This window comes from Procambarus clarkii, chromosome 18, assembly GCF_040958095.1.
Source record: "Procambarus clarkii isolate CNS0578487 chromosome 18, FALCON_Pclarkii_2.0, whole genome shotgun sequence".
Classification (NCBI taxonomy): Eukaryota; Metazoa; Arthropoda; class Malacostraca; order Decapoda; family Cambaridae; genus Procambarus; species Procambarus clarkii.
This window is the reverse complement of record NC_091167.1, coordinates 25,764,536-25,786,179: the sequence shown is the minus strand read 5'-3', so window position 1 is coordinate 25,786,179 and position 21,644 is coordinate 25,764,536. Positions and strand designations below refer to the sequence as shown.

At 36.2% G+C, this 21,644-nt stretch overlaps 1 protein-coding gene across 4 annotated transcripts in view; it reads right to left on the bottom strand.

The window, feature by feature from the left end:
• The window catches only part of LOC123754306 (caspase Dronc), a 40,504-nt gene that overhangs the window by 4,306 nt on the left and 14,554 nt on the right, over window positions 1-21,644 (bottom strand). For all 4 annotated transcript variants that reach the window (XM_045736567.2, XM_045736569.2, XM_069326383.1 and 1 more), the window contains exons 6-11: window positions 20,504-20,721; window positions 17,666-17,823; window positions 15,919-16,028; window positions 14,746-14,861; window positions 4,084-4,539; window positions 1,164-1,521 (exon numbers count right to left, since the gene is read on the bottom strand). In XM_045736567.2, the coding sequence (XP_045592523.1) occupies window positions 1,164-1,521; window positions 4,084-4,539; window positions 14,746-14,861; window positions 15,919-16,028; window positions 17,666-17,823; window positions 20,504-20,721 (1,416 nt within the window). The remainder of the gene's footprint in view (window positions 1-1,163; window positions 1,522-4,083; window positions 4,540-14,745; window positions 14,862-15,918; window positions 16,029-17,665; window positions 17,824-20,503; window positions 20,722-21,644) is intronic.

Here is a 21,644-nt window from a genome sequence, read left to right as displayed (position 1 = left end):
ATTATACCCCTTTCTGGGGACGCCTCGGTGGCTCATTGAGACTGCTCCAATCTACCAGTTATATCAGTTGCATGAATTCCTCACGCCAACTGGAGGTCAGTGCCAAAACCTGTACCCTCACATAAGGTGCAGGGAGCAAATGACATTCTGCCATTTCACCAGGAAAGCATGCAGAAAGTCAGCAAAGCTTTACAGGAAACTGCTGGGAGTCACAAGACTCAAAAGCTACTAAACTATCAAACAATTCTCCAAATAATTCAAAACAAACAAAAGAAAACAAAAAACTAGCTAGAATCTGTTAGTACCAAAATGCTACCACCAGGCAGCCCAGAGGTCAGTTCAGCATCAGCTATCAGATCAGTTCCTCTGCTTATGCATAGCCTTGAGCAGCACAGTAGTGCTCCTTTGTCACATCTTGCAGGAAGTCCAAGAGCTGCTTTGCTTCACTTCACATTTTCTGTCTGGTTTTGTTGTGTGAACTTTGCTTTTTGTGCTCCAAAGTGCATGTGCCCAGTGGTTAGTTCCAGAGTTTTTGCTATGTCTTGCCTCCGGTTGTTGTCAGGTTGATGAGCTTCATGCTCTCCTCCAGTGGTGGTGGTTATGCTCCTTTGGCTCAATTGGCCATATTTTTAATTTGCATCTGTCTCCTCTTCTGGCAAAGAATGAGTTGGCAGGCTTCCAAAGGGGTCCTTTGGTTATTGATGTTTGGTTAATTTTGCTGATGGGTGCATCATTTGTTATGTTTGGTGACAGATTCACCACTACCTGTGTACCACAGCCTCAGTTTCGGTAGATGCTCTTTAGGTTGATCTAGTCTCCTTGGTTCCCATGTGAATGAAATATTGGAGCAATCTCGGTGAGATAGGTACAGGAAGCCAACGGGGCTCCACCAGAAAGAGGTACTTCATTACATACAATGAATTTGGTATTTGAGCTCAATTAAAAGATTACAAGATGTACAGCAGTATACATTTAGATTAGGTCGGCTGTTAACACAACCCCGTCCCAACAACTTTAGGTGAACAACCTTCAAAAAACAAACATTTGTATGATCTACTGAATTTGCACTGAACACAGTTTGACCCATGTGGGGATTCAATTGGGGCGAGGCTCATTACACTGTGGGCCCATTTTATATACATATAATGCAAAATAATGCTTACCTGTAAAAATTTTCTTACACCATCAATTTTCTCAAGGGTTTCATTTGATGATGGGGCCGAGTTTTGTCTCTTAATGGCCATGTGTGGTCCATTCAACTCCTCCTCTTCGTATTCCAGTATAATGGTTGTAGTGCTTTGTGAGTGCAATATACCTTCATGGTCTCCTCCTCTTTGAACCTCGCCAATCAATGCTGACGAGTTTCCACCAGTCATGCGCAAAGGAGATTCTCTACTCATGTGCTCTGGCAATGCTTCAGCTCTTACACCAAAACTGAATTGAGCAGTGTCAACTACATCATGAGGATCTTCAGAAGGGGTTTCAATTCCATCCTGAGGATCTTCAATGAATACATCACTTCTGAAATATTTATAAAATTGAAATATATATTTCCTTTATGTTATCATGTCTGCAACAATATTCAAAAGTTTCATTTAGCATCAAGGAATACACTTCCATAGTCAACTAGCATATTCTATCTTGTGCATTACTCTAGGAAGGGAATTTGTGTGTGATTTTAATATGTTAAGTGTCTGAAGGTTACCACTATCTCAATGGGTGTGCTCCCTAAAATGACAATGTTCACTGTGTATGACATCAAAAGATAGAATGTAATATACAGTATCCACATTACTTTGCCAACACATGTATACATATATTTTTTTAATCAAGACTTCAAACTATTATCAGACATGTTGAGCAGAATTACTTAGTTGCACCCCACCAAAGGTATCCACTGTGTCACAGCCCAAACTTTTATACAGTGAGGAAAGACAACATTCTAGGCACCAACACTGCAGGGATGTGTACAAACATCCCTGCCAGATTAGTAAAGGGGCTAAGGAGGAAAAGGAGAAAAGGTCACTCCAGCTCTAACTGCTGGAAGTACATTTATATTCAGAGGCTATTTAATCCTACTAAACCCTTGCTTAGTATTACATGTGATTGCCACAGACATCTTTAACATTAATCTTGTCTTCAGTCTTTAAATAATTGGGTCATTGGTAGCCAAGCACTCCTGCCTTGACTGGACAGCATGGGGCAGTCCACACACACTGAATCAGATCATGATAGTGGAGGTGTCAGGATAAAAAACATGGTAATGGTTCTGAAACTAAGGTTTGGAAGGTGGGATGGCTGGAGGGACCAAACATGTTGCACGAGCACAAGTAATGTTGGCGGAGCTAAATCATCAAACTTGGCACCTAACCTTGGGAAAGGACATAGAACCCTGGACCATTATCACAATCGACTCGATAATGGTCCAGGACGAAACAAAATGTCATCATCTCGTCTTCTGGTGTGTGAGGTTTGGACATGTCTTCAGCCATGTTATTGTGACTCATCATCTGCACATGTTGTGAATGATTTGTGGTTATTATTAGTACAGTACAGGCAATTTTTGCACAATAGGTGTTAAATAAAAGGCCAAGCAAAGTACCAATTGGGAGATAAAATTCATCAAGAATCATGGAGAAAGAAAAACCTGAGGGTTGACATCACGCCAAACTATTCTCCAGAAGCCCACATTAAATAGATACCAGTATATTCTAGGTTAGCAAATAACAGATTTATAAAAGTCATTTCTTGTAAGAAATAATTCAATACCTGGTATATCATGTCAGATCGATTCCCTGAATACCAGTATGCTACTTCAGCATTGCATTCTTATCTAATCAAATGCAAGATGAATTTTGAGTATTCATAGGTATGCCACCAGACTATTCCCAGAATTGATATAAGTTATGAGAAAGAGTTGCAACAATTAAATCTCGTATCACTGAAAGATATGATTACCATATACAAAAATTTCAGGTGATTTGATAGGGCAGACAAGAATAGACAATTTAGCATGGGTGATAAACAAGGCATGGAAACTGAGTACCCAAATAAGCCATAAAATAAAACTTTTGCAGAATCAGTCAACAAATGAAGTTCACAAAGCAGAAAGTTTCATATGAAGATATGCAGAGCTCAATATGTCCATGAACCTGTACACCCGATTATTAAAGATGATAGGTGGAGCCAAAGAGCAGAAGCAGCAAGGAGGGGGTGGGGGGCAGAGAAGACAACAAGGAGGAGGAGGAGGAGGGGGGGGGGGGGGGGTGAAGGTGGCGTGTCAAAGTGTATGCCATGTTTTCCCTCAGTACCACTCCCTTCCAATAATATAAAATGGTATGAAGTGACATGCTGAATACATACTATGAACAGTACTTATCACACAGTCTTATGTCAGCCAATAAATTACTTAGATAGTATGCTTCTATATTTTGGAACCTCTATATTCATCACTAACCCATTCTTGATGAATATGGAAACTGACGAATATGAACACTGACAAATATGGAAACCCTTTATCCACTTTCAAACTTGGCAACGAGCTGTTCTTTCAACTCGATTGTGGATCTCAAAGCTTATCTTTTTGGTTGTTTTTCTTCGCAATGCCTTGTTGGGGTCCTTTTTCTTCTTCTTTGGGGGGGGGGGGGCCCCTCCTTTGTTGGGGCATTTTACCTTTTTTTTTATACAAAGATTACCGCAAAGAGTTGCAAAAAGAAAAACAATTTCCAAGAGAAATTAGTAAGAGATGCGTGTTTGACGACTGCACAAAGCTGACTGGCTGGGTTAGCTGACCGAGTGACAATCCTGTACTGGGTGGTGGATGACAAATAGGGAAACTGCTGACGAATATGGATGTATTGTTCTTGTTGTTAAAAGTGACGAATATGGAAGTACTGTACTGTACTATTTTTTTGTCAAAACATGATGAATATGGAAGTACTGTATTGTTTTTGTCTTCAAAATGTGAAGAATACAGAATCTGACGAATATAGGGGCCAGAGGAATATAGAAGTTCCACAGTTCTCTATCACAGAAATCTAACATTTATTATATAAACCTATTGAATTACGGTATTGTACATACCCAGTGCTATAATTAAGTATTTCAGGTGGATCAGTAGCAGCTTCTTGTAGTTCCTGGGCTTGCTCTTGCTCACTGTTGGCACGGCCCCTTGCTTCTCGACGACGAGGAAGAGGAGTAGAATGGTGCAAGTAGCTTGTTTCAGGCAGAGAAGTACGCCTTCGAGGACGAGCGCCACTCAGGCTGCTCACTCGAGGGCAAATGAGTGCTGTGTTTGGGTTGAGATTAAGAGGTTCATGTTCTTCCAAACTTCTCTCTGAAGCATTATTGGCCCAACTTAGGTTTCTGTGTCTTGTTTGACGATAATTGTTATTCGAGTATGCCACAGGTATTGTTCCTCGAGAGCAATGCGTGTGCCTTTTTTGACAATATGCAGGAGCAGGTAGTGGTGATGCAGCATTTTCCAAACTCCTCGAGTCAGATAGAGCATTTGACAGAGTGCTCATGTTCAATAATCCACTGAAAAGTTTGTTTTAATTAATATTCAAAATCATAGTAACAATAATAATGGTTACACATTTATTAATAAATATCTAGATTATACATTACTTTGAATGTTAAACCAAGCCTCTTACATAAGACGATATATAAACAGCAGAGTAAGTCAAACATTGACAAATGAGCAGAAGTGGTCAAGAAGCTTATGAAGTAGGAAAGAGTTGCAGAAGTTAAAGGCCTTCAAAATATGGTTCAGTCTAACTTTAGCACCTATATTTTTAGTCTGTCTTACCTGGAAGTAATATGGTGTTAGTAGTAATAAGATCTTGTCAATGCTACCAAGTAAGAAAAAGCCTTATCTGAAGAAGTAAGTCACCAGCTGAGAAGTCTTGCAGCCCTGCATATTTGTGGGTCAGAGCAGAAGTAATAATTCATCCTCATGCAGTTATGGATAACCTTCCAAGGACCAGCATGAAAAAACTTTGCTTGCATGTAAAATAAAACTCCTAAATGCCATTTATTTTTTATATGAAGTAAATAATAAGTACTATGTTTATTTTATTGGTAGAGGTTCTTTTAAAAATTACTCAATGTTACATTCAAACCCACTGCAAAACACTTATCATAACAAATGAGGTAGTGTGTGTCACTACCTTTAACACCCATACACAGTAACATTTACACCATCTCTAGACAATACTATTCCATCCTAAATAACTTGACACAAGGGAGAAAAATAATGCTTATTAATGTGAAAGTTTATCATCAAAAAAGTAGGAAAGGTTACACATTAAGCCCCTAACCCCCCCCCCATCTTTGTTTAGCTAGACTCTCACCCATACACATGTTGGCCAGCAGGTTTTGTTGCAGTTATGCAGGAGAGTTACACTGTATATCACTTGTCCACCTGCTGTGCCAGTCACTATATAACACACAGACAAGTTTAACCACAATCCAGCACCTTACTACTTCATATAGTGTACAGTGCTCCTCATGAATTGAAATATAGAGTATAAACAAATATTCACTCCCTCACAAACTACTTTTACACACAGCCTTGTCCCTTCCCATATCTTGTACACCATTCAAACTGAATCTCTACTTCATCACACGTGATGAATGCCCATTTTCTGCTGGTCTTTCCCCTCAAACTCATCAGTATACTATTACCCAATGCCCAAAGCATTCCTGTATCTTCTATACAATCTTGTATTTATTTACTTCTGCACTCAAATCTTCAACATTTTAATTCCTCATTACATTTAATTAACACAAAACATGCCTCTCTGATTGCCAATTTGTACTGTTGTAATACTGTACAGTGGTACCTCAGTTTTCGTAGTTAATCCGTTGCCAGAGACAGAATGAAAACCAAAAATACGAATTTTCCCGCAAGAAATAATGTAAATTGAATTAATCCGTTCCACACCCTCAAATATATTAACTAAAAAATACATATTATACAGAATAATACTCTTAGGTACCTTACCTTTATTGAGGACTCTTGTTGGCATATGGAAGACAGTGAGGGAGGGGGGAGGAGGAGAGGTGTTAGTGTTTGGAAGGGAAGTCCCGTTCCATTATAACATCAGGCAGTGATGACTTCTCTGGAGTACTCTATCTCCTACGTTTTTCAGGAGTACCACTAGGACCTGGTTGTGGCTCACTGCTTACTTGCCTTACTAAGAAACTGTCTATAGACACTTGCTTTTCCCAACATTTTAACACTTGTCTGTAGTGAGACATCACATTGTGACACCACATTGTAGTGAGACATCACACTGTCTCACTATGAACGATCTCTTGTTTTTCCTCTATCGTCATCCTCACAACTATTTTCTTCAGTTGAACATTACCATTGACTTTCTTGGAACCTATGATGTGATATATAATAAGAACTTTTATGTTCAGAAACCAAAAAAGCACAAAAACAATGAAATTCTTCACAAAGAATTCAAGTGATTATCACTAGGCAGGAGACGCTGGTAAACAGAAGCACCACACGCTCCGTGGACCCGTACGCATATAAACAAACTCCGAACACCGAGGCAAACGAGTACCAAATCAAATTTTTCTAAGAAATTCAGTACGAGTACCGAAAAATACGAAAACGGGTATGTGAAAACCGAGGTTCAACTGTATTTCACTTTATGTTTCATGTCTATTCCAAAATGTCATCACATGTATTGATGATAAAATGTGTGTCCATGTTTATTTAAAAAAGCTAGTGCTTCCAGAGAACTGGTCAAGGCAATGGGATAAAAATGAGAAAAATACCCAGGTAAAGTGGTCTTCAAGCACAGTTTCTAAATGAGAAGAACCACCAAGGTACACGTAGGGAGATGGTAGAGAATCTCTTAGTGAATATAGTAACAGGTGACTGTCATGTAGTGTGAGAGGGACAAAGCAGACAATTTCAGAAAGAGCAAGACATCATTGTAGGAGTTCTGAACTGTGAGATAAGTAGCACAGAATTTACAGATTTAGAAATCGGGAGGGGATTTAAGAACCAGTGATAACGACCCAAAAAGATGTGAACTGAACTCGTTTGTAGCCGACACCGGATCGGTAATAAGTGAACCACAAAGATGGATGGATGCTATATCTAACAAATATTCACCTCAATCTTTCAAATCTATTAAAGGTTTTATCTAAAATCTTTTCACTGCATTTACCCTCTTGCTACAGGATGATGTCTCTTTAATGTAATGATATAATTACACCTTTTTTATCCTCTTGGGATAGTAGTAGTAAACTCAGTGTCCATTACTCCTTTTTCTTCATTAAATTTAATAAATTCTGCACCTACATCAACACCTGCAACTTTTCTATACCTAAACAACTTCAGTGATGTACTCCTATCTTCTCAATCAAATCTAATCATGTTCACATTAGCGCCTCTCATCACATCTGCCCATCAAATATTTAAAGTACTGTACTGTAAACAAATCCACAAGGGCCGTGACGAGGATTCGAACCTGTGTCCAGGAGCATCCCAGATGCTGCCTTAATCGACTGAGCTACGACATGGTAAAAGAGTTGAAACCGAAGTTCTACTGAACTTACTGGATCCCGCAGTCTCTCCGAGACACAAACCAGGGTTTTACAAAACTCCCCGTGCACTGGAGCTACGTCAATAGGCCGTTCTCACTCTTCACCCTTACATCCAAATTTTCTGTGTACTGTACTGTATTTTCTCCACTTGCAACAAATATCCTTTTGATCAATGAACATTTTCCAATTACAATACTGTATTACTTTTTTACAATACCAACCAACACACACTTTATAAAGCTTACAGTTTTCCAAATAATTTTCTCATTTGTCTCCCCATCTACTTGTTCACTTTTTTCTAGTAGTATTTTAACATATCTTTTACTTTTAATTTTTTCGTCCATCTAATCCACGTTACCCAAGAATCCACTTTTACATCACAAGTAATAAATGAGCAAGGAAAAAGTAACATCAACAGACTAACACTTTGCCTGACCCGGTGGGGCCACTAGCATCACACCGCAATGTAGGCCGAACGCTGCCGGTGAGCACACAACCCAATGTTAAACTCTTTCACTCACAATGTTTATACTTACTAATAAGAATAAGCACAAATTAATTGATGACGGCATTAACGTCATTACCCAAACTGCGTGTATTGTTTTAACGACGGCATGAATGTCATCACGACACCAAAGTGTTAATCAACAAGGTAAAAAAAAAAAAAAAAAACCCAAGTCTTTCCACGAGGGAAGCCTAGACATAAAAAATGTAAAAATACTGTATATTAGAATAAAATAATTCATTATATAATGATATACCCAAGTGTTTAAGAAAACCAGTGTGTCACCTACCAGTATCTTGCTGGATCATCAATGTTACTAAACAAAAACAATTAAATGCCGAGCTCAATATAATTTTATTTTTCATTAACATGCAGACAAATAATACAATGTTAGGAGTCCTTGTCAAATGAAACCACTACCCCAAACCAATTTAAAATACTATATTCTAGGTCAAATTAAATTAGTTTCATGCAAGAAAATCACATATCACATAAGCAGCAGCATTGTTAGTTACATAAAATTTAAATGAGAATGGAATCTTAGATATAAATTAATTATATATAAATATATACTAAGAATATATAAAAAAAATATATGTTCACTTTGACAATAGTTAATTCTTTTTTCCTCTTTGCTCATGGAGAAAACTAATGACAGCAGACCTTATATACTTAATTATATAATACTGTAATTATGTCACCATCTACCTTAAACTTATCACTGATGCATGAAACTAATTAGCAGTCATCAAGCCCAGCAAGCAAATGAACAGGTAACATTTATCACCGCAGCCAACACTGACCCAATACTGCATCACCGATGCTAACGTTTATCTAATTACTACTACTGCTATATTTAAGTGCCTACATTTTACTTGATTCAGACACCTTCTATAGGTACAGTCAGGTTTTGTTTGTATTATAAATAGCAACGTACTGTACTGATCACTTGTTAAAAAAATTAACTTCAGCAATTTCTTCATTCTTCAATGACAGTAAGAATAAAATCATACAAATCTCTTTATTAAAAATTAAATAAAATGTGCAAAAAATACTGGACTATATGCTACCATAGAATCACTTCACCTACATATTTACCAAGAGAGGGGAGACATTTATGATGAATTAATAATTATAGATTTACTTGGAATGCTTGTATTCCATTTCAAGCTCCACTATACATGACAAAATTAAAACACGTGTATGATAAAAACTGAGCTAACTACATTTCCCCCTTCTTCTAGGAAGACACTTATTCCATTCATGCAGGCCATCAATACTGTAGATTATATCTACCCATTTCCTACACTGCCACTGAACTACATCATACTGCAAAGTATTTTGGATCATTTCCATTAATAACAACGTGTGAACTACAAGATCAAACACTGGTAATGCTAAATATGTTTCAGATTCTCTATATATATATAGTACTGTATAACAGTCCTGAAATGTGACAGTTTGCACTCTTGTAAAATTTACCCCTAGAGAAAATCAGTCTGGGGGACAGGAATTCTGTACTTAAGACTTGTCCAAGTACTCCAAGGCCAACTACAAACCTTACCCAGAATGTAACCCAAGATACCTATTTAATTGCTTGATGAAGAGGAAATCAGGTGAATGTAAATATGCCAAACTGTTTGTGCTGCTTAGACTCAACCTGGGTGCCTCAACTGTGAGTTGAGAATACAGACCATTGTAATACAACACCTAAGCCTCCTACATTGTTTACGAAATTTCAAGAACTTTATTATTATTACTTTTATGTATTTGGTAATCTCCATGAAATCTGACCCTATAGTAAGTAAGTACTGTAATTATCAAAAGAAGGAACCAAGCTGGGGAGGCTATGTAGCACCGTCAAATGTGCAGGGTATTCAAAAGGCACTAAATATCACTAAGGATGCCAACACGAGAACAAAAGCGCACAAGGCGAACATCAAAGGTATCTGATTCACCAAGGATTCTATCGAGTGACAGGTGACCGTGAGGGACAGTCGGGAAGCAAGACGCTCGCACATCTGGAAGTCAGGACTTTCAACAAGGATATGCACGACTAAGAGGAACAATGCAGTTAGGACAATAAGGAGCAGGGCAGCGCTCCATTAAGTGCCCGTGAGTTAAGCGTGTATGGTCAATACATAACCTCACCAAAGCCGTTTCCCAATGCCGGTTACAATGGTAGAAAGGCCATGGGGGACAAGCTACCCTTAAGAGCACGCAGTTTGTTACCAGTAACAGAAGAAAAGTGATCCTACCAACGGGCACGGATTCAGGAATGAATAACTTGGTGAAAGTCAAAATAAGGAACACCTTTGCAGGAAATGGGACAAGTGTGGATAGTCTCCTTCACAGCAGCATCTGCACGCTCATTTAAGGAAACAGCAATATGGCTGGGAACCCAGTAATACCTGACTGTATTAAATTTGCTGGTGATAAGAAATGGCCAATATTGAATTTTGACAACCACAGGTTGGGCACAATTAAAGGACACAAGGTCAAAGAACAATAGTGTGTAATTAATAAAGTATGGCTATTGACCATTACACATTACAAACTAATACACTATATATGCTATCATTAAGATCTACTGCAATATATGTATTACAAACAAAATGTTGTTTAGTAATAAAAAATAGCCAGAACTTGAGTTACACAGCTGATATGAACTCTAATAATCCACACCCTACAGTGACTTCAGGCAACACCAAGATATTATTTGCCTATTTTATAAGAGTTGCCAGCACAATATTTTATTTTTACTATAAATTATGTTAGGGAATATAAAAATACACTAGTTCATAATGAAGTACCCCAGTATACCAAGAAACTGCTGTGCTTTTCATTCAATTGTACCCTAAAATACTGCACATGGGTTTGATTCAAACCTAAAACAGATTTTTACACGCCATTCAATTATTAGGGCAGTTAAAAAAGAATATTTTGCCTGGCAGTTACTTCATCAGTCACTTGGCTTCAACCAAGAGCAAGCAATACAGTATATCTGTCCAAAATACCAGCCATCACACATAGTCTAACATGGGATGATGCAGCAGTCCTTAACCTGAGAGTAGCAACCTCTGTGAAAGAAAACATCTACCACATGAGCTAGCTAGAGCCAAAACCTATAATACTGAAAGACACTGTAGTAGCATAACCACATTTATATCTACCTGCATATGAATTATACAAATTATGGATGTCATATTACCAGATACATAATGCATAGAAAAGTGGAATTATAAATTATGCCCTGCTCTTTTCCACTCTTCTGCCCTGCCCTTCTGTTTACACAGGGCCAAACAATGTGTGGATAAAAGGAAAATGTTAAGAAATACACTTATTCTGAAGTTTGACATGCATGCTCTATTACTCAAAGTTACTACTAACATATACTATACTATTAGTACATATATTGTACTAAAGTACATATATTGTACCACATTCTTGGCTAAGTTATCAGAAAATAGTATCAAAAGTTTAGAAAAATAAAATAAAATTAATATTGAACACCATATAATTTGTGCACTGAGCCCTGTATTAAAAAATACTATTTAAATGTCAAAATGACATTTAGAAATACAAGTCCTATGAAGTCTAAATCAGGAAATTTGGGACTTTAATCAGCCGCAAAAATTATGGTAATTCTGAAATTTTATTATTACTGGCTATGTAATTTTATTAAATAAATGTTTTGTATCTTTCTTACTGTCATTTAGCATAAAGCCTGCCATCCAAAACTGTTCACACAAAATAAACCAAACTATTTTAATTCATCTTAAATTTATACAAAAAATCTGGAATGCTTAAATTAACTTAAATTATTTAAATAGCATATTTCTTTATAAATTACCGATAACTTAGTAATGTACAATGAAGCCATCTAGAAATGGGTTGATGTGGTAACTAATGTTAACACCAATCAAAATTCTGAATTGTTTCAATAAATATTGCACTTTCATACTTTAAAAGCTAAGTGAACATTAGCTATTACCAGATTTATATCATATGATTATTCCACAAAAAAATATATTCATTCTAATAAGTAAATTATTATATTACTAAGACTAACATATGAGCACTGCACTCTAGGAAATCACAAAATTCATAAGTTATTTTTAAATACCTGTAGTGACCCAAAGGTTAAAACTAATACTGTATTGTATTGAAAAATATTTGAAGAAAATAGGAAAATGAAAATAGAAAGCAACAATGTCAGTAACTAGTAAGAAGACAACCAAGAGTAGAATGTCATCCAAATTACTATTTTCAGGAATTAACAAAAATTGTGGAGAAAAATATTATCAAATCTAACGGCAAGTTAATGTCGGTTTTCTTGCGTGTGTATCACCGCTCATGCAAACTGTACATAAATATATACTGTACATTGATACAATGGTATCTGAAAGACTTGCGTGTCAAGTTACTTATTGCAATACTAACTTTGTCAACCTGAATCTGAAAGACAACAGTCAACTTAAATATTATTATTACACTTCAAGGAAGATTCACTGAACCAAACTTGCTTGTTTTCTCTTCTACTGAACGTATCTTAAGTCATATTTAATGCCCATAACAAATGACTTGTTGCAGCACATCTGTACAAGTTTGTTTCTAAGGCAGCGTGCAAGAGGGATTGTCAAGCTTAACATTCTGCAGGCTTGCAGGCGATGAGTCACAATAATGAGGCTGAAGTATGTTGCCCAATCCACACACTAGAAAAATGAAGGGACGATGACGTTTCGGTCCATCCTGGACCATTCACAATCGACTTTAGAATGGTCCAGGACGGACCGAAACGTCATCGTCCCTCACCTTCTAGTGTGTCGATTGGTCAACATTCTGCAGGCTTATTACATACCAACTTGCCTCTGTCATGCACTTGGGAAGGCTACAACACTCCTAAAACACATCAGGTGGATAATATTTTCTCCTATATATATATATTTACTGCATTGTATTTACATTTTGTTTCTAGTAGAGAAAAATATACCACAAAAGATATCAGTCTATCCTAGAACTGGAATGTTCTGGAAAACCTTAATTTCCTTTTAATATGTAAAACCAGTCTATCACTATGCTGTTTAATTGAGCTTTGGATTATTCTTCATCAAAGTTTGATGTTTTTTAGAGACACCCTATAGTAACTTAAGACAATACAAACATGTTCAGAACACTCCACATTGGATTATTATGAACAGCTCTTGTTAGGAAGTTGAAGTATACTGTACATAATAAATTATCACATACTCCGTGAGATGAGTAACGAGTGAAAAAATTTGTCAGGGAAGTTTAAAGCGAGAGACTCATGACAACAAGTACAGAATAATTGTAATGGATTATATTAATAGTAAAGGAGGAACAGATCCAGAGAATGATGTAATGGTTATAAACGGCATCCCTGAAATAAATGACAATAGCTGTTGACTGAATGATCAATGAAATAAAAAAAATTATCAATAAAAACACCTTTAGCAACTCGGAACAACTTCAATTAACATTTCATCGGAGATAATGACTTTCTCAAGAACAGATGGAAAATAACCACTATATGTATATAAAAACAGTATATCAAACCACTATAGTATAGGTTGGGTATAATAATGTATGCTATAGGCACTGTCCCACCATTTGACCCCTTTCTAATTTTCTCTCTCATTCTAAACCTTTGACTATTGGCAAAACTATCAAGCTCCCCTGCATCTCGCATTATTAGTTATTACCTCTGCATCGGTGATGCTCGCTTCCCTGATCCTTCTGCCTGAGGCAACACTGATTCAAGCTTTATTTAGTGTGTCTGTAGGTAGTCACCCATCCCCCACAATTACATGCTTTGAGATTTCTTTGAAAATAATAAACATCATGCCATCATATAGGCTCAAAATATAGAAAGTGTCACTGAAGGTGTGTACTAGTAGTAAATGAAAGATGCAACACCAATTGATTTTAGCTGGAACTTAAATTAAAAAAAAAAAAAAAAAAAAAAGCACTAAAAAGCTTCATGTGCAAATAATTCTTTTTTTTTTTATATATTTTGAAGGATATGCACAAAATGAAAGTGATAAAGCAATGCAGCATAAATAAGTATAGAAGTAAATCTGACTAGATAATTAATGTGATACTGTGTAGGAATGATACAAGTACAGGGGAAGGAGAGAGAGAGAGAGAGAGAGAGAGAGAGAGAGAGAGAGAGAGAGAGAAAAAATTAAATTTCTTTCAATGGAGAGGCAATAGATTTCTATATGAAAATACTACAATAGTACTCTTGGTAAAGCCATGGTCAGTGCCACCAATAGTTATATATTTGTGTGCAGATTTTGCCGTTCTTTGCCGAGAGTGAGAAGGAATAGCAAAAGATTGGGAATGAGTTTGATCACGTGTGCAAGAGAAGTTGAAGATCTAGAAGGGTAAAATCAAAATATATATTGTATTAAAATAAAACTGAACTTTTTGGCAACATTTTATACAATTCATTACCTTAAATTACTTAATCTAGGATAAGATATTCCTGCAAACCAGGTAAATTTATCTAACACAAACTTCTTAATGAGCACCTTGGTTCACACTTGCAAAGGACTTCATTTTACCTTCTATACCAGCTTTTATTTCATTCAGAAGTGTATGGTCAAGTACTATGAAGAGATCAAGTAATGCAAATAATGTCCTACGTGTTTCTCAGTGGCTCAGGGTTGAAGAAAAAGTGTCGGTCGAAAGCTCTATTAACAAACTCGCACACTTGCTTGTTGCCGTCATCAGTGTAGTTATCGCGCACCCTACGAGAAACCTGCAACAGATCAATGTTTGGTTAATAAAATTAAAGTTTTTATGAATAAAATTAAAGACTCGCAGAAGGTGGTCTTAATCACATTAACGACACAAGGCTACACAGTGACTAGCTAATAAAAGCTGTCTGCTTGGGTAACATTTAATGATTTATTGAAAGTCTAGATGTTAGTGTCTTCTAAGGCAATATAAAACAAAAAAATGCAATATTAGATAAGGCAGTAAAATGAAAAAATATAAAGGAAATGGCACATTAATGGTTTTACAATAAAAAAAAAGGGATTAGACTCCTTGGAATCCAAGAAAATTGGAGAAAAATAGCTGCTTTTCTCTCGGGGGATCTCAAAAGTTAAATGTAATTCTCAATACTGTACAGGTACAGTATATGGTATTGGTAAAGTAGTCTACCTTAGACCAGTGATGCACCACCAGTAATAAACTCGTTTAATACAAGAGTTAATTAATATCAGCAAACATACCAAGCTCCTCTGCCTTCTTCAACTATACAGCTAAGATGACAGACATGCCATTACCATTAAATTTCAGTCTTTACCACCAGCATTTGAATCCATGCCTATATGACATATGAAGATAACTACAGCAAGAATGAGTTTTAAGCCACTTCCATTCAGCTGTGCCAGGAACAGGCTTATGTGCAATATAAGTGGACATATTACATAGCAAGTCTATATACAGTATCATTTTTTCTCAGCTCTGTATACATAAATTGAGTTACTCAACACAAACACTACAGTATGTAAACTAAGTGAAGCAACAAACAAAATGTCATCCAAGTTGAAAAGTAGAGTCCTCTCTCCCTGCACCACTGTCCTCACACTTGCACATGACACCAAATGGCAATGATCTCAAAACTCTGCTTCCTCCTACAGCTCACAAAACCAGAAAGTGTGATTTTCTGTTTATTATTTATTTTTTGCAAGGTGGAATGGGGGTCCCCACATAGGTGAGATTACAATTTTGATGATTGCTTAAAAATTTAATTATTAAATATAATTAATATTTGTTTTTTCTACTGTCCTTCAGTCATAATATCTTACCATTTTCATAAGCGAATCTAGTTCATGATCACATGCGTTATTCATGAAGACAAAACAGATGGCCTCCATTAACCAAGATCCTCGTTTAGGGTGACGAAATGACACAAAACCTGGAACACACAAATTCCAGAGTATGAGACCTGCATAGTAAGATTTAGTCCAACCTTGAGAAATGAAAAAAACTGGAACCTAGAAGGAACTTGGATCAAAGAGGAAAGCATTATGTCAATTTGGACAGTATAAGAAAACTGGCCTCAAGTGAGAGAGGGGTGGGAGGGGGATGAAGGTACACAATTACCTAAGTGTAGTTACAGGGTGAGAGCTACGCTCATCGTGACTCGTCTTCACGGCATTCTCATATAACGCTTTGAAATTACCGACGGTTTTGGCCTCCACCACCACCTCACCTAACCTGTTCCAACTGTCTACCACTCTGTTTGCAAAAGTGAATTTTCTTATGTTTTTTAGACAGCTTTGTTTAGTTAATTTAAATCTATGACCTCTTGTTCTTGAAGTTCCAGGTCTCGGAAATTCTTCCCTATCAATTTTATCGATTCCTGTTACTATTCAGTACATAGTGATCATATCACCTCTTTCTTTTATCTTCTAGTTTTGGCTTATTTAATGCCTACGCCTCTCCTCATAGCTCTTGTCCTTTAGTTCTGGGAGCCATTTAGTTGCATAACTTTTGCACCTTTTCCAGTTTGCTGATGTGCTTCTTAAGATATGAGAACCATACAACCGCTGCATATTCCAGCTTTTGTCTAACAGAAGTCATAAACAATTTCTTTAGTATTTTGCCATCCATGTAACTGATTCACGACTTCAATCGTGAATCACTTACGTGAACAAAGAAATTGTTCATGACTTTTGTTAGGCCAAAGCAGTTGTATGGTGCTCATATCTTAAGAAGCTCATCAACAAACTGGAAAAGGTGCAAAAGTTATGCAACTAAATGGCTTCCAGAACTGAAGGGCAAGAGCTACAAGCAGAAGTTAGAGGCATTTTCTATCTTTAGGTAGAGAATCTCACTTCAAAATGACCAAAAAAAAAAAAAAAAAAAAAAAAAAGTGTAATTTATTAAAATATTAAAGTGTGAATGCACCTTTAACCATTTAATATAACCCCATTCCACTTCATAATTCTTACACCGACAAAAGTTGCTTCAATATTCAAGTTATGAATTTATGCCTTAGATTCCATATAAATTCCTCCCCCTCCCCTCCATGGTGTCCTTTCCTTCACTTGAGACATCTTGAATATTCATCACCTTATTATAAGACTAAAGGTATGTACTCACCTAATTGTGTTTGTGGGGGTTGAGCTTTGGCTCTTTGGTCCCGCCTCTCAACTGTCAATCAACTGATGTACAGATTCCTGAGCCTACTGGGCTCTATCATATCTACATTTGAAACTGTGTATGGAGTCAGCCTACACCACATCACTGCCTAACCTAACAATGACAAGCAGGGTCTGTGGGCGGATGGAAGGAGGGATGTCTAGCTCAGATTTTTAACACCATAAAATTTCATACATGCCTGGTTTAAAAATTAGAGCCTCTTAAAGTTTTTCTATTTCAGCCACCTTCATATAGCAAGAGTCCATACAGAAACAATTTTAATATTAAAGTCTAAAACCCACTGCTTTAAGCATTTCATAAGCTACAGATTTGAATTTAATCCAACTAGAGATAATACAATTTGTAAATTGGGAAGAGTAAGAATATAGATGGCAGTTTTATTCTTACCTTCAACAGTTGAGTAAGCAATGTACATATCCGTGTAGGTTGGGTGTCTGTCAATAATGGCTTCCCCAAAATGAGCCGAGTCTGTCTGGACATCAAGAGCACGACTGTGCATCACAGGCTGAGGCACAGGTGGTACTCCAATATCTGGTGCTGTCCCTCTGTAGGTGTATTTAATACCTTAAGCTTTCAAAAGAAATAATAATAATAAAATGCTGAATATTTATAAGTCTTCAAATACTCAAAATATATATATACAGTATATATATATAAATACAGTATATGGTCAATAAGCTCATATACTGAATCTTCTGCCAGAATTGCCATTTTTGCTTGCAATTCACTAGTCCATTTTTCACCATTCAATGTTGTGCACCCATCCAACTCAATACATAGTTGTCACAAGGAAATTTATTACTTACAGAAACTTTTAATTACCAGATAACTTTTTCCCAATTCTCTCGACTGAAAAGACAGCAATGCAATATTAATCCTCTAACTGTGAACCTGTGTTAATGTCGATTTCCTGGTGAGCATTAAATTTTTTTTTATATTGTAAACATTACAGTACTTTCTGATGTTTGAAAAAAATTTTTTTAGTTTGGCTGCAGTTAGGTGAAGAATGTTTAAAACATAAAATTCGGAGAATTAATTTTCCAGCGAAATATTTGTAAAAAATTTGTTAGAACAACTATCTTCTGGTTCATAAAAATCATTGAAATTTAGCATCAATGGCTCCTACCATTAAGTGTCCATTGAGTGTCCAGTGCATTAGTAAATGGATGGTCGTGCACCTGACATGGTGCCAATTTAATTTACTGATGCAAAGAAAGGCAACTAAGGCTTTCAGAATCTTTGAAAATGGCAAACTATTGCCAGATGTCTCTAGTATCAAATAACGTCCACATAAAACAAAGAATTTTTAACATTTCAAGGCACAGTAAATCTCCCATAGGCGACAGGAGCACCATCAGTCTCTCTCTTAAGAGCAACATCAGTAGTTTAAGTGTTAAAGGTGGGCAAGAGTTAAATGATGTTCATACCATTTACCCTCGTAACCCCTTACCCAAAAATACTTTTACTACATATAATTTGCAGTCACTTATCAAAGAATATCTTTTGTATCACCACCCAACTATTTCAACAGCAACATCTACACAACTTTATTTGTGGACATTTTTGTCCATGAGCTTTCCCTTTCCAGAACATAGTTCCCCATCATTCTCTATTCACATGTTTATCCCACATTGTTATGCAGTTTCATTGACTTTCTGCCACTGCCTATTGGCAACAGCTTCCCCTGGCACAACTTTCTATCATTTGCACTCTGAATTTTACTTATTATACTTTTCAAAACTATTGTAATTTTGCTTTTCCATTTAATCAATTAATTGTTAATTTAAGTACAATTGAACCTTGACACACATGATCTACAAAGAATTCATATCAGGATCCACTAGCATATTTTAAGCAATCAACTTTGAGGTGAGAGTTCTATGCATAAATTTGATCATGTTTTCTTTATCACTTTGTTATTGTTGTGAATGTAATAGCTCAATAACAAGAGCATGTAGACCTCAGGAAATGGAAATTGTTTTATTCAGGATGCAGCTACGGTATGACTTGGTACTCTGTGCCACAAGTGTTATTGAGATTGGATATGGAACCAAATATACCCATACTGTATTCTGATATTAATCAATTCACATTCCAATAAAATTTAATAAGAAATATTTACCAAAACACTGTAGAGCAGGCATGTCAAACATGCGGCCCCTTCATGAATGTGGCTAGGCGCTAAACCATTTGTATGCAAATTCTGTGTTTCTAAGTAATATAAATATTCTGCAATAATTTTTATTAAATGACTTCAATTAGTTGTGGTGTGTGGCCCTCAGGACAACACAAATGTGATCCACATGGCCCTCGGGGAACCCTCAGGTTGACATGCCTACTGTAGTGTACTGGGTGTTTCAAAGTTAATGGCACAGTCAAAGATAGTTGTTCTTATTTTAATTCTGGAAATTACAAGTTTTGCTCAATTACATTAGATATTGGTGCACATGTTGTTAACCCTTTGACTAAGATAGGAGACAATAGTTGACTGAAAAAACTGGCATAGGATGCAATAAATGAACCTCATTCCACATGACTAGAAAAAATGAATTTGGTCATCTAATGTTTGACCAAGTCTGACCTTCAACACATGCTCCTGAGCACAGTAAATGCTGCCAGTGTAAGAAACAAGTGTCAATACATATATATGCACATTGGACTCTATGCACAAGTTTGGAAAGAGCTTTTCTTTTATATGTAAAAGTTTCTTATTCAAGACTCATTCACTATATTGTCCCATGATAAATAATAGTAAATTTGGAAAAAAAAATTCCACAGTAATACAGTACACAAATTAAGATAAAATCAATAAAGAAAACATCAAATCCCTAATATGAAAAACAGGCAATTTCATACTTAGCCCTTAAAGTAGTAAGTAAGTAATTATCAAAAGAAGGCACCAAACCGGGAAGGCTATGTTTAGCCCTTAAAGAAATTATATCTGATATTCTATAACTACGACCCTCAGTAGAGAGAGAGTGGGTCGGAAAAATGGTGTTGCAGCCAGTTTTTTAATTGTTTACTTCCGTGGAGATGCCGCAAGTGTTACTGTAAAGCTCGACAAGGGATCATCTCTCCAGAAGCATTAATTTGACTGAATTTTCATATAATTTCACATACAAATCTTTACAAAGTTTAAGGGTTAAATCATCACAGTCCCGTTGGGTCTGCTGGAGTGTCCGGTGCCTGTAACTGGGATGAATAACCATTACACTATTTCTTTACCTGCAGTACTGGAAGATGAATATCTTAGGTTTTCCTTGTAGTGCTGGACATTCCTTGTTGCTGAACCTTTCCACTACATCATTCACACTGAGAAAATTATTGTCAGAGGTGTAAAAAGACTTTTCATCGCGGCCATGACTCATAATTACCACTATGCAAGAGTCCACATAATTCAAGTCATCAAGGGCCTGAAATTCCCTTAAAGCCTTTATTGTTTCCTGAAAATATAAAATATTGTAAATTACACTACCATTTGAAATTCAAACATTTGTACTATTAAATACTGTACTGTATATAATACAGTACAGTACATAATAATAAGGAAGGCATAAGAAAATAATGTAGTAGCATGTCAAATTAAATTAAGAATTTGGGAATGTGCAAGTACAGCTTAAAGCAGAAATTAGATAAGAGTACAGTACTGTGCTTATACAAACTCTTAACTTAAATCTACAAATCTTTATATTTTAATATGGAAATTCCAAAAGATTCCCCAAAAATGTCATAAATTATCCTGGAAAATGTTCCAATGCTCCTTCGCTACACATCACCTGCACCATAATAAAACTTATTTTCACAAATCAAAAGTTATTTCCACTGTAAACTCTACTCTTTCCGTACTCTCCATTCCCAAACTACAGTACTGCCTGTGCTAATGATAAGCTACACAACTGAATAGTTTTGGTCTCCATCTGCACATATATAACCTGCTGATGGGGCTAGTCAAGTAAGAATGTAAAGAGCTTTGAGACTTTGTTGTGGAGTTAGTGTTTATGTGGAATTTTGGGTTAGACTACTGACATTCTGCTTGAGTATAGGAATTGCCCACTAAGACTGTAAACACGGTAGCTATGTCAATTTGTGTGCATATTTATGTTTAAAACCATAATATATGGCAATTAATATGCAAGTGGAAGAACTGCATAAATATTTTGTCAAAAAAGAAATGTACTACTTTTTGCATAACATTATGTTTCATCAAATTTATGTACAGTACAGTAGTATTCATTTAGACGAGTGCGAGGTTTGCTTAAGCTACCTCATCAATTACTTTATCTGAAACTTGCTTAAATTTTAGTTTCTCCATAATATTGTCAAGCACATACTGATAGAGAAAATAAAGATAGATTTAGAAAGAGGC